At 39.7% G+C, this 14,745-nt stretch overlaps 1 protein-coding gene across 2 annotated transcripts in view; it reads right to left on the bottom strand.

Moving 5' to 3' along the window:
* AGPAT5 (1-acylglycerol-3-phosphate O-acyltransferase 5) overlaps nt 1-14,745 on the bottom strand; it is a 126,424-nt gene that overhangs the window by 55,636 nt on the left and 56,043 nt on the right. For both annotated transcript variants that reach the window (XM_074946830.1, XM_074946831.1), the window contains exon 5: nt 2,198-2,288. In XM_074946830.1, the coding sequence (XP_074802931.1) occupies nt 2,198-2,288 (91 nt within the window). The remainder of the gene's footprint in view (nt 1-2,197; nt 2,289-14,745) is intronic.

The following is a 14,745-nucleotide window of genomic DNA, read 5'->3' as shown; positions in this document are numbered from 1 at the left end:
TCTCCTTGTATTTTTATTCAAGTTTCAATTTTTTTTAAGGAAAAATAAACAAACACCTTACAGTGTTTGCAACCCAAACATCGATTCATTGTGTTAGTGCATAAAAATCAAAGTGGAACTGACTGTAACAAAAGATAAAACTGACCAGACTGTTTTTATTGTCCAAGGCAAGCAAAGTTTAAACAGTAGGCAATGAATTCTGAATTATTAAATTGTGAAATTACAATTGAATTACTAAATTTTGTGAAATTACAAGTGAACAAAAAAGGATACTGCAAACAAAATGCACTATTTTCACAACTGTAGTTCATTTTTATGATATTTCATAACATATTAGTAAACTTTACTTTAAGACTCTTTCCATTGTCATGAATGGAAGCAGGAATGAATCCACACTGAGCTATTATATCTTGCCTGCGGGGTTGAGGAAAGACCATTTTTATCCAACAAAATGTGAGAATTAGAAAAATGCAGAAGAGGAAGATCCTGCTTTAAAACTAAAAGCATTTTATAACCTAGAAATATTTATATTAAAAGGATCAATTTTTAGTATTTTTAAACAAGAGTTTCTCTTAAGATTTAGAACAACAACAGAATATATCGTCCCAGAAGGTGCTGGAATAAGTAAACAGATGCTATGAAACATCAAGGACCATGAAAAAAACATCATAACGTGACAAAATAGAACAGATATAATTAAGACCAGGAAAAAATATCACTAACACCCGTCGTTCATTTTCAACAGGAAACTGAAGCGATGTATACATTATGACTTAAACATGCACACAACGTACACATCCACAAATTCCATTCTTCTTGAGAAGCAGAAAAAAAAATGTCTCTCTCTTTGGGCTAAAATTAACAAAAGTTCAACAGCCTGACAATATCAGCATGCTGATTCACATACTTCTCAATTCAATTCAGTGTCACAGAAATGACTTTCTGAGAACCATTGTTGTATTTTTGATTTCACTTCTGATCAAGGAAAAAAAAATGAAAAAAGACAAACAAAAACCAAGAAATGCATTCTCCCAACAGCTACACTTAAAAGTACAAACATTTGGAGATGTTGACTCCTGTGTTCAATTGGCGCATGATGTCAGCTTCCACTGCCTACTTATTAAATTTTCAAACAAGCACCTTCATGCTTTTTCCCTTGCTTTCCTTGACCACATGCAAGGAGCACCCCATAAACTTCTGCCAAACGAACTCATTATCCTCCTTCAGACTCTCCTCTGTCATAATGCCTACAAAAACCTCAACAGTTAGAGCACTGGTGTGCTGAGACCACAGCCTATTATGCTGATCAATATGGTCTCATTGTTCCTTTGTACTCCACCATCTGTACTCTCTTGTCTTGTACGTAGATTGTAAACTTTTTGAGACAAGAACTGTCCTTTGTTTATACAGCGCCTAGCACAATGGGGTCCTGATCCACGATGAGGGCTCCTAGAAATGAATGCCAGGAACAAACTTTTCCCTTGGGCGGGTCATTCTATACCATGGGTTCATTACACATGTAGTACTGATCATCATCAGAGGCAAGATGCTGAACTTGATGGACCAGTAGTCTGATCCATGTTCCTAAAAGCTCTTCTGAAGTAATTCCCCTGAAGTATAGATATTATAGATAAAAATCAAACAGACAACCTTGTTTTAGAAAATGGACACAAGCTTGTACAAAGTGAAAACATACATTAAAACTTCAAAAAGTAAACTACTATTTTATTAAAAAACATCAGTAAATCAATAATGACAAAATAAAAATGGTAGCTGATTTTGTTGTTGTTCTTATTCTTTCGTATAGCTTGGGTAGTTAGCAACAACTACAAATTTATGAGGACGTATAATCATTGCTACGTTCACTTGGAGGTCGGTAAAACGATGTCCAGTGGCCAATTGACGACATTGGTATGTTGGTGGATTTGTACAAAACACAGACCACAAAACCCCCCAGCACTTAACAGAAGCATCGCATGAAGGTTGTCATTTTGTTAAGAGTGATTTATGGAGTGGACAAACTTAATTCCTAATTCAAATCAGAAGACATATGAAGTAATCTTTTATATGTTACAAAATAAACAAAAAAGTCTCTCTCGTTCTCTATCTCACAAACACAAACACATACATGTGATGTTATAAAAGAATAATGTTCTCTCCCTCTTCATTCACCAAAGTTCTTTGAAGTTTTGCTTACCTTCTTTATCAGCAAATAACTGACTATCTGCAATGACTTTTGGCATCTCTGGATTGTAACGAGTTCCCTCTGGAAAAATCACAAGATACATCTGTGGGATTAAAAAAATATATATGCACATATTTTAAAAATCAGACATAGCAGATAATTTCTGAAAACATTAATACAATTTTGGCCTTACACATGAGATTAACATCACATGCCAGATACAGCTGCAAGTATTGGAAGAAAATGAACGCTCATTACAAAGCTACAGGAGGCTTACTTTAACTATGTCGCATACATAGCTGGTACATTTGTAATGCTACAGTTTAGGGTTTAAAACTATTTTCCATCATTAACCCAATTTTCAGGGTTTTATAAGTCTGCAGTGATTTAACAAATGTTAAGAGGAAAGATAAAAAAGCCACATATCAAAAGAAAGATTAGGAAATCAATTGAGGAAATAAACAGCAGGAGCAGCTGAGCTAAGAACAAAATTCCTGTTCTCATGTAATAATTTTTAGTAATATAGATAGTATTCAACTCGAAATACAGTGGCAGAATGAACTCTAAATATAACGTGTTTACTCTTTTCCATTGACATATCACAGAGGATCTAAACTGGATTTTCTGCGTTACCACTAATGTTATTTTTAACTTAAACTTTATCTCAGACTCCATAATCACCAGAAGTTCTATTAGTTGATCAAATATAAATTCCACAATGTTACATAAAAATGCTCCATACCTTTGATTGGATTTGCATTAAAAACATACATAATATGCATTGGAAATGCCATGTTATAGCAAATGTTAACTAGCATGAAATTAAACATGATTTGATTTTATTCGGTGTAAAAATCATGCCAGCCAGTTATGGTTAACCCAAATAGCCGATTTCTCTGGTGTCATAGCAGAGGTTGGTCTTGTGGAAAAAGATGTGAAGGAAGAAAAGGTAGTGGCTTCGCAGATAGTGAAAGGAAGGTGTTCCATGCATAAGGGCAGTGGAGAAGAAGTTACGGAGAGGTTGGAATGAGAAGCTGATACCTGAGAGGGCAAGACTGGCATTTGTGGTACCAAGTCTTTGGAGGGAGAAGGGATGTGATATGAGACAGGAATGGACCATTATCAAAGGTCAAAGTTATGAAGGGCCCTAAATGGTAGGAAAAGAAGCTTAAGATTTATGCAGTGGAACTTAGTGAGAAAATGGAGGTGATATGGTCAGGACAACATGCAAAAATCTTAGCAGCTACATTTTAAACTAACTGGAGGGACCAACTTGGGTGGTTTGCAAAAGTGTAGAGAAAGAGGCAATATCTTGATTGCCATGAGAAAGATTTGAATAAGAAAACTTCAGCTGCATGGACGAGAAAAAAACAGGAAGGAATTTAAAGGCTGTAGATGAAAAAGTGACGGGACTTGGACACAGCCTGGATGTGTAGAGGAAAAGAGAGGGAGGAGTCAAAGATGACACCAGGCCAGAGTGACACGGAGTAGAGTAGTCATAGTCATAGAATCATAGGACTGGAAGGACCCTCGATAGGTCATCTAGTCCAGTCCCCTGCACTGAGGCAGGACTAAGTATTAGGCCATCTCTGAGAGGTGTTTATCTAACCTGTTCTTAAAAGCCTCCAAATCTCAGATATTCATAACCTCCCTAGGTAATTTGTTCCAGTGCTTAACTACCCTTACAGTTAGGAAGTTTTTTCTAATGTGTAACCTAAATCTCCCTTACTGCAATTTAAGCCCCTTACTTCTTGTCCTGTCCTCAGTGGGTAAGAACTACAATTTATCACCCCTCTTTTTTATAACAATCTTTTACATACATTAAGATTGTTATGTCCCCTCTCAGTCTTTTTTCCTCCAGACTAACCACACACAAATTTTTCAATCTTTCATAAGAATGTAAGAAAGCCACACTGGGTCAGACCAAAGGTCCATCTAGCCCAGTATCCTGTCTTCCAACAATGGCCAATGCCAGGTGTCTCACAGGGGATGAACAGAACAGGTAATCATCAAGTGATCCATCCCGTCGCCCATTGTCAGCTTCTAGCAAACAGAGGCTAGGGACATCGTCCCTGTCCATCCTGGCTAATAGCCATTGATGAACCTATCTTCCATGAAATTATCTAGTTCTTTTTTGAATCCTGTTATAGTCTTGGCCTTCACAACATCCTCTGGCAAGGAGTTCCACAGGTTGACTGTGCATTGTGTGAAAAAATACTTCCTATTATTTGTTTTAAACCTGCTGCCTATTAATTTCATTTGGTGACCCCTTGTTCTTGTGTTAAGAGAAGTAGTAAACAACACTTCCTTATCTACTTTCTCTACACCAGTCATGATTTTATAGACCTCTATCATATCCCCCCTTAATCGTCTCTTTTCCAAGCTGAAAAGTCCCAGTCTTATTAATCTCTCCTTATATGGCAGCTATGCCATACCCATAGTTTTTGTTGCCCTTTTCTGAACCTTTTCTAATTCCAATATATCTTTTTTGAGATGGGGCAACCACATCTGCATGCAGTATTCAAGATGTGGACGTATCATGGATTTATATAGAGGCAATAGGACATTTTCTGTCTTATTATCTATCCCTTTCTTAATGATTCCCAACATTCTGTTCACTTTTTTGACTGCTGCTGCACATTGAGTGGATATTTTCAGAGAGCTAGCCACAATGACTCCAAGATCTCCTTCTTGAGTGGTAAGAGCTAATTTAGACCCAATTGTTTTATATGTATTTATAGTTGGGATTATGTTTTCCAATGTGCACTACTTTGCTTTTATCAACACTTAATTTCATCTGCCATTTTGTTGCCCAGTCACCCAGTTTTGAGAGATCCTTTTGTAGCTCTTTGCAGTCTGCCTGGGACTTAACTATCTTGAGTAATTTTGTAACATCTGCAAATTTTGCAACCTCACCATTTGCCCCTTTTCCCAGATCATTTATGAATATATTAAATAGGACTGGGCCCAGAACAGACCCTTGGGGGGCACCACTATTTACCTCTCTCCATTCTGAAAACTGACAATTTAATTCCTACTCTTTGTTTCCTATCTTTTAACCAGTTACCAATCCATGAGAGGACCTTCCCTCTTATCCCATGACATCTTACATTGCTTAAGAGCCTTTGGTGAGGGACCTTGTCAAGGGCTTACTGAAAATCGAAGTACACTATATCCATTGGATCTCCCTTGTCCACATGGTTGTTGACCCCCTCAAAGAATTCTAGTAGATTGGTGAGGCCTGATTTCCCTTTACAAAAACCATGCTGACTCTTCCCCAACAACTTATGTTCATCTATGTGTCTGACAATTTTGTTCTTTACTATAGTTTCAACCAATCTGCTCGGTACTGAAGTCAAGTTTACCGGCCAAAATTGCCGGGATCACCTCTGGAGCCCTTTTTAAAAATTGATGTCACATTAGCTATCCTCCAGTCATTTGGTAGAGAAGCTGATTTAAATGATAGGTTACAGACTACAGTTAGTAGTTCTTCAATTTCACATTTGAGTTCCTTCAGAACTCTTGGGTGAATACCATCTGGTCCTATTGACTTATTACTGTTTAGTTTATCGACTTATTCCAAAACCTCCTCTAACAACACCTCAATCGGGGACAGTTCCTCAGATTTGTCACCTGAAAAGAATGCCTCAGGTTTGGGAATCTCCCTCACATCCTCAGCCGTGAAGACTGATGCAAAGAATTCATTTAGTTTCTCTGCAATTGCCTTATCCTTGAGTGCTCCTTTAACATTTTGATGGTCCAGTGATCCCACTGGTTGTTTAGCAGGCTTCCTGCTTTTGATGTACTTAAACATTTTTTTGCTATCACTTTCTGAGTCTTTGGCTAGCTGTTCTTCAAATTTATTTTTTGGCATTCCTAATTATATTTTTACATTTCATTTGCTAGAGTTTATGCTCCTGTGATAAATGAAGTGGGGGTAGCTCCCTTTTATGGACATGCAGCCAGGCAGTTAGCTGTAAAATCCCTCTTGGTGTCTGTTCTCTGCTTGCTTTACCTGTAAAGGGTTAACAAGCCCACAGGTAAAAGAGAAGGAGTGGGCACCCGACCAAAAGACCCAATGGGAAGGCTTGCAGATTCAGGAACTAACATCCTGTCAGGGACCATGAAACTTCTTTGGGAAGCTCATGGGGTGAGCCAGTTAGTTGCCACCCCTTACCACCGTCAAATGAATGGCCTAGTGGAGAAGTTTAATGGGACTCTGGGGGCCATGATACGTAAATATGTGAATGAGCACTCCAATGATTGGGGACCTAGAGTTGCGGCAGTTGCTCTTTGCCTACAGGGCTGTACAACATCCCAGTTTGGGATTTTCACCCTTTGAACTTGTTTATGGCTACGAAGTTAAGGGGCCATTACAGTTGGTGAAGCAGCAATGGGGGTGGTGGGGGGGTGGTGGTTACATCTTCTCCAGAAACTAACATTTTGGACTTTGTAACCAACCTGCAAAACACTCTCAAAGACTCTCTAGCCCTTGCTCGAGAAAACCTACAGGATGCTCAACAAGAGCAAAAGGCCTGGTATGATAAACATGCCATCTTCATCATCTGAACCCATGGAAAAGAAGCCCTTGAGGAATTCCATCATGAGTTCAACAATTTCCATCCCACCATCAACCTCAGCCTGGACCAGTCCACACAAGAGATCACTTCCTGGACACTACGGTGCTAATAAGCGACGGTCATATAAACACCACCCTATACCGGAAACCTACTGACCGCTATTCCTTCCTACATGCCTCCAGCTTTCATCCAGACCACACCACACGATCCAATGTCTATAGCTAAGCTCTACGATATAACCACATTTGCTCTAACCCCTCAGACAGAGACAACACCTACAAGATCTCTATCAAGCATTCTTAAAACTACAATACCCACCTGCTGAAGTGAAGAAACAGATTGACAGAGCCAGAAGAGTACCCAGAAGTCACCTACTACAGGACAGGCCCAACAAAGAAAATAACAGAACGCCACTAGCCATCACCTTCAGCCCCCAACTAAAACCTCTCCAACGCATTATCAAGGATCTACAACCTATCCTGAAGGACGACCAATCACTCTCACAGATCTTGGGAGACAGGCCAGTCCTTGCTCAAAGACAGCCCCCCAACCTGAAGCAAATACTCACCAGCAACCACCACACCAAACAACAGAACCACTAACCCAGGAACCTATCCTTACAACAAAGCCCATTGCCAACTGTGTCCACATATCTATTCAGGGGACTCCATCATAGGCCCTAATCACATCAGCCACACTATCAGAGGCTCGTTCACCTGCACATCTACCAATGTGATATATGCCATCATGTGCCAGCAATGCCCCTCTGCCATGTACATTGGCCAAACTGGACAGTCTCTACGTAAAAGAATAAATGGACACAAATCAGATGTCAAGAATTATAACATTCAAAAACCAGTAGGAGAACACTTCAATCTCTTTGGTCACTCGATTACAGACCTAAAAGTTGCAATTCTTCAACAAAAACACTTCAAAAACAGACTCCAACGAGAGACTGCTGAATTGGAATTAATTTGCAAACTGGACACAATTAACTTAGGCTTGAATAAAGACTGGGAGTGGATGTGTCATTACATAAACTAAAACTATTTCCCCATGTTTATTTCCCCCACCCCATCCTCCACTGTTCCTCAGACGTTCTTGTCAACTGCTGGAAATGGCCCACCTTGATTATCACTACAAAAGGTTTTTTCCCCCCTGCTCTCCTGCTGGTAATAGCTCACCTTACCTGATCGCTCTCCTTACAGTGTGTATGGTAACACCTATTGTTTCATGTTCTCTGTGTATATAAATCTCCCCACTGTATTTTCCACTGAATGCATCCGATGAAGTGAGCTGTAGCTCACGAAAGCTTATGCTCAAATAAATTTGTTAGTCTCTAAGACGCCACAAGTACTCCTTTTCTTTTTGCGAATACAGACTAACACGGCTGCTACTCTGAAACCTTTGGAGTAGGTGACCAAGTCATGGTCCTGAAAGTGCTCCAGGCCAATAAGCATCTTGGGAGGGGACATTTATGGTCTGAGAGTGCCTGGGAGCCGTTAATTACCTCATAACATTCCCAGGCCCTACCTAAAGTATACCATGTTAATTCTCTAAAGCCCTTTTATTCCTCAGAAATCAAGGTTCTCCACTTTACAGCCAAGGAGGGAGAGGACACTGAGTGGCCGGAAGGAGTATACGATGAAGGAAAAAGAAATGGTGGCATAGAAGAGGTGAGCCTTTCCATGACCCTTGGGCGTAAGCAGCGACAACAAATCCAGGAGCTGTGCACCAGCTTTGTACCAATGTTTTCAGCCACCCCAGGATAGACAGAATAGGCGTACCACTCCATTGACACAGGTGATGCTCGCCCAATTAGAGCTGAACCCTACCGGATGGCTCCTCAAGCCAAAACTGCAAGAGAAAGGGAGATCAAGGACATGTTACAGATGGGTGTAATCCGCCCCTCTGAGAGTACATGGGCCTCTCCAGTGGTTCTGGTTCTTAAACTTTTGCGTGGACTACCATAAACTAAATGCTGTAACTCTCCCAGAAAACTATCCAATGCCATGCATAAATGAGCTATTGGAGAAACTGGGACTGCCCAGTTCATCTCCACCTTAGACTTAACTAAGGGGCACTGGCAAGTGCCACTAGATGACCCCGCCAAGGAAAAGTCAGCCTTCATCACCCATGTAGGGCTGTACTAATTTAATGTGCTCCCTTTTGGACTGCAAAATGCACCCACCACCTTTCAGAGACTGGTAGATAACCTTCTGGCTAGATTTGGGGAATTTGCAGTCGCCTATCTTGATGATGTGGCTATATTCTCAGATTCATGGGCAGAACATCTGGAACACCTCCAAGCTGTCTTGCAGTGCACAAGAGAGGCAGGATTTAGATTTTGGATTTGTTCTTCTAGATGGTTAGTGAGAGAGAATACAGGCTACCTTTTCAGGAAACAAGTTAAGATTCACAACGTGCAGTTAGGAAAGGTCAACTTTATTTATGAATTAGCATATTAAGTAGATCAGTAATTGCTGAAGAATATTGAATACTAAAGTAATTTTTTCAGTCACTTTTCTGACTGCAACAATACTAATGCACAAGTTGTAGTAATATTAAAAAACTAGTAATAATGCCCCTATTTCATGGTAATATGATTATAAAGCTGCCATACAAACTCTTGTGACAACAGTTATTGCCCTTATGATGCAAATGCAAATTATATAAGAAATAGCTGATAGTGAAGTAACACAATTTAATAGTTTTTTGGTTGGGTTTTCCATTATTTCCCTTTTGCACAGGTACTTAAATGCTTTGCCTATTTAAAAAAAAAAAAAAAAAGATATGATGCTGGCACAGCTGACTATCCATTTCAATGTGGATTTAGCAAGCAAAAGTGAAATTTCCTGAAAGAACAAGGCAATTTAGTAGTTGATAATCTCCAAATTCTAGCAAGAAGTTTCAGCTTACTATACTGTGAGAATTTCTAACAAGTTTAAAAATCAAATTCCAGCTCTTGAAAGAAAACTCTTCTGGTACACATTATTTGGAAAGAATGAAACCACTCTGAGCAGCAGACACAAGAAGGGGCAGTTTATCTTTGCAGCCGTTTAATACAGGAGGCAGCCAAGTTTTTTTCCTTTTTACTCATGTGTTATTTTTTAAAAGAATGAAAAATGAACGGGACCACATGACATGAGGTAGGACAAATATATATATATATATATGTAACCAAAAGATGCACTAAACTAAGAGCTGGTCTGCCTCAACTCTGTTCCTGTCTTCCTTGAACTCTCAAGTTTCTTTGTTAATGGGAACAGGCATTACTCCAGAAAGCCTAAACATTAATCATTTTGAATTTTTTTTAAAACTGTAGGTGAAAATGATAAATAATAAAGTGATCCCAAGTCCAGATTCCCCCACTTCTCTCAATCTGCAAACAACCTTTTCCCTGGTTTCAGAGTAACAGCTGTGTTAGTCTGTATTCGCAAAAAGAAAAGGAGTACTTGTGGCACCTTAGAGACTAACCAATTTATTTCATGAGCTACAGATCACTTCATGGGATGCATACTGTGGAAAGTACAGAAGATCTTTTTATACACACAAAGCATGAAAAAATGGGTGTTTACCACTACAAAAGGTTTTTTCTCCCCCCTCCCCACTCTCCTGCTGGTAACAGCTTATCTAAAGTGATCACTCTCCTTACAATGTGTATGATAATCAAGGTGGGCCATTTCCAGCACAAATCCAGGGTTTAACAAGAACGTCTGAGGGGGTGGGGGTAAGAAAAAAACAAGGGGAAATAGGTTACCTTGCATAATGACTTAGCCACTCCCAATCTCTATTCAAGCCTAAGTTAATTGTACCCTGACACTTAAAGAAATAAATAAGATAAGATTTTTTAGAAACACCAAATAAAAGGGTTTGTTTTATTTTGTGCATGTTGTCTCACTGCTTTTCTGCCCTGACTGCAGCATCAGGTAAACAAATTATTATTTTGGAATGTCTGCCATTATTTGTCATGTCAAGGTATATAGCAATATTTATGCTTGTGCTAAATTCATTGGCACATAAGCTCTGTCTGACTAAAAGGTCTTCCATTAAAAACACAATTTGATGTCTTGTGAACATGTCATGTTAGATTTCAGAACTACCAAGTATCTTCATGAATAGTGTGTTAAATGCATAAAGCTATCACTTTCTTGTCTCAATATGGTAATTGTAGATCAAAGGGTATTTACAACATCTATATTTAAACTATTCTCAGAAAGAGTAGATAATGGAAACTTAAGTCTCCCCTGAAATAATGACTCAGAAGCACTGCTTCTTTTATCTTAACAGACATGAGCATTTGGTTTAGTAAGTATAACCTTGACAGTTCTATTTCAACCTGGTAAACTTACATTCTCTTCTTTGGTTGGAAAGAGGTTTATAAAACAGTACACCCATTTATATGTTGGCTACACTGATAAGTTCACACCTACACCATCGCTAAAATGCTGGAACAGTCCCAATTTCACTTGAAAACCATTTTCAAAAGTTCACTACGAACAGTTTCATGAGTAAGTGCTACTCAGTGTAAGAAAAGTTTGCAGAACAATGCCCTCCGTCAACATTTTGAAATTGGATCAAGGAGCATCTCAGTCTCAGACTTTAAGGCCAGAAGGGACCATCATGATCATCTAGTCTGACCTCCTGCATATTTCAGGCCAGAGTACCTCACCCACCCGCTCCTGCAACTCATAACCTCTGGCTGAACTACTGAAGTCTTCAAAACTTGATGTAAAGACTTCAAGTTATACAGAATTCACCATTTACTCTAATTCAAACCAGCAAGTGACCCGTGTCCCATATAGCAGAAGAAGGCAAAAAATATTCCAGGTCCCAGGCAAACTGACCTGAGAGAAAATTGCTTCCTGACTCCAAATGTGGTGATCAGTTATACCCTGAGCACCTGAGAAACAATTTTCTGTTGTAACTCAGAGCCTTCCTCTTCCATCTCTGGCTGTTGGAGATATTTGCTACAGCAAATGCAGACAGGCCATATGCCATTGTAGGCAACCTCACCATATCATCCCCTCCATAAATGTAATAAACTCAGACCTGTAATCAGTTAGATTTTTTGCCTCCACTGCTCCCCTTGAAAGGCTGTTCCAGAACTTCACTTCTCTGATGGGTAGAATCCTACAGCTAATTTCAAGCCTAAACTTGTTCATGGATAGTTTATATCCATCTGTTCCTGTGCCACCACTAGCCCTTAACTTAAATAATGCCTCTCCCTCCCTGGTATTTATCCTTCTGATGTATTTATAGAGAGCAGTCATATCTCCCTCAGCTTCTCTTTTTGTTAGGCTAAAGAAGCCAAATTCCTTAAGTTTCCTCTCATAAGCCAGGTTCTCCATTTCTCTGATTATCCTAGTAGCATCTGTTCCAGTCGGAACTCATCTTTCTTAAACATGGGAGACCAGAACTGCACACTGTATTCCAGATGAGGTCTCACCAGTGCCTTGTACAATGGTAACAACACTTCCCTCTCTCTACTGGAAATACATCACCTCATGCATCCTAGGTTTGCATTAGCCTTTATCATGGCTGGAGTAATTGGGGAAGGGTGGGTTGCCTGTGCGGTGTGACAGTCCACTAAGGTTTACAAATGGATTCTGAGCCCAAAAAGGTTGAGAACTCCTGCTTTATATCAATAAAAAGACCCCAGAAGTGAATAGAGAGCCAGCAAATCAATTGGAGCACCGAAAGCAAAGCTCCCTGTGACTATCACCAATCAATAAATAAGCAGTTGAACAACATACCAGCCATAACTTTTGAGTGAACTTCAAGAGTCATGCCATGTAGAGAACATTACAGTAATCCAGCCTGTATCTAGAGTGTGTTTTTTGACTGTTTATTTTTCCTGAACCTGTTTTCATAGCTTTAGAATACTTGAAATGAAACAGGCCACTCATACTCTGGGCACGTCTACACTTTCCTCTGGAGCGATTGATCTGGCGGGGGGTCGATTTATCGTGTCTAGTGAAGACACGATAAATTGACTGCCGAGCACTCTCCCGTCGACTCCAGTACTCCACCGGAGCGAGAAGCGTAGGCGGAGTTGATGGGGGAGCGTCAGCAGTGGACCTACAGCAGTGTAGACACCGCAGTAAGTAGATCTAAGTACATCCACAAGTATATGTGAATAACATAGCTGAAGTTGCATAACTTAGATCGATACACTCCCCCCCCCCCCGCGCGCGCGTAGACCAGGTCTAAAGGTTTAAGACATGCCGTCATAACATCAATCCAGGTATTCAGTAATTATTTCTATTTTATATTCACCTCAACAGACTAGGCGGTGTTGATTAACACATTTGCTACCGTGCTCCCTGCTAAATGTAAATATGTTAAGCCATTTCAGAAATACTAGTAATCTCTGATGGATTACTAAAGAGGATTCTGAAGCATCATTTTGTTTAAACGATATGGCAGTGTCACTCAGTCTCCACCCAACTCCAAGGATTAAGTTAAACATGCACATGGCCTAGACTTTAGTGACTCAAATTTAAATACTGAAAGCACCCAAAATCCTGACACAATCTCATATCTCAAAACAGGGAAAGGAAAGATTTTTCCAACTATTTATTTTTCACGGTTACTTCAAGCTGGGTCTTCAAGTTATGTTGAGACATTTTTGTGTATGATAAAGGCAGAGAAAGAGTCTTTCTGCAGATTTATAATAATTAATATGCTGTCTATTTACAGAAAGAATAAAATGGTTCTAATTTGTGATGAGAGGACAACGTATTGTATGCAAGCATTTTCTTCTGTAGGTTATTTTGCAACTTGGGTATCTGCCATTTGCTAGTACGAGTTAAATGTAATGTATATGTTCACTATGCTATTATTTCATGGCACGTTGGGCTTGAAAGAAAATGGAAGGATTCTTATCCAGATGGACAGGAAGCACAAATATTTAATGTATTCACGTGGTAAAATTTCAAACACAAATGCAACAGTATAAATCTGACTTCACTGTAATATTAATACTTAAAACTGGTTAGATATATTACATAAATATTTGAACGTAAGCTTGCTTTGTGCAAAAAATGATCACTTTCATTAGCAGAAATATTTTTAAGCAGCCAACAATTTTGAGAGCATTTATTGTTAATTATAACATGAAATTGCTATGAGGTATAACTTAATTCAAAGTAAATTTTACCCATATAACATAGGGCAGAATTTGGCCCTTTTAAAAAACAAAATACACACACAAACACAGATATGATAATATATAGCTACTAAAACTGAACTAAGCCAGCATTACAGAAGCGTCATGAAAATCTAACCACCAAGACATGTACTAATTCGCCTTCTACCATGCCCTAATAATAATTGTATCACTTACCTACCCACAAAAAAAAGTTCTCACACAGGGCAAATAAGAGTTTTGCATTGCTAAACTAAATGACATTTCACACGCTAGCCCAGGGGTTGGCAACCTTTGGCACACGGCCCATCAGGGTAATCCACTGGCGGGCCACCAGACATTTTGTTTATGTTGACCGTCTTCAGGCACGGCCCCCCGCAGCTCCCAGTGGCCACGGTTTGCCATTCCTGGCCAATGGGAGCTGCGGGAGGTGGCGGCCAGCATGTCCCTGCAGCCTGCGCCGCTTCCTGCAGCTCCCATTGGCCAGGAATGGTGAACCGTGGCTACTGGGAGCTGCGGAGTGCTGTGCCTGTGGACGGTCAACGTAAACAAAATGTCTCGCGGCCCGCCAGTGGATTACCCCGATGGGCCGCGTGCCAAAGGTTGCCGACCCCTGCACTAGCCAAAGACCGACAGAAAAACTCTGTCAAATATTTAGTTGTCAACTTAAATCCACTTTTTACTTTTATAAACCTGAACAGACAAGTTTGCTCTTTTCATTTTAACAAAATATGCCCATACTAAGCCCCAATTGAGGATAGAATGTGCTTAAATGCTGTCCTGAGTACAGATGCCTTCTGGAATTAGAGCTTTAAGTAAGCACATCAGAG

Source organism: Natator depressus, chromosome 3 (assembly GCF_965152275.1).
Source record: "Natator depressus isolate rNatDep1 chromosome 3, rNatDep2.hap1, whole genome shotgun sequence".
NCBI classification, from domain to species: Eukaryota; Metazoa; Chordata; order Testudines; family Cheloniidae; genus Natator; species Natator depressus.
Note: the sequence above shows the minus strand (reverse complement) of the source record. Positions and strands in the feature narration are given on the sequence as shown.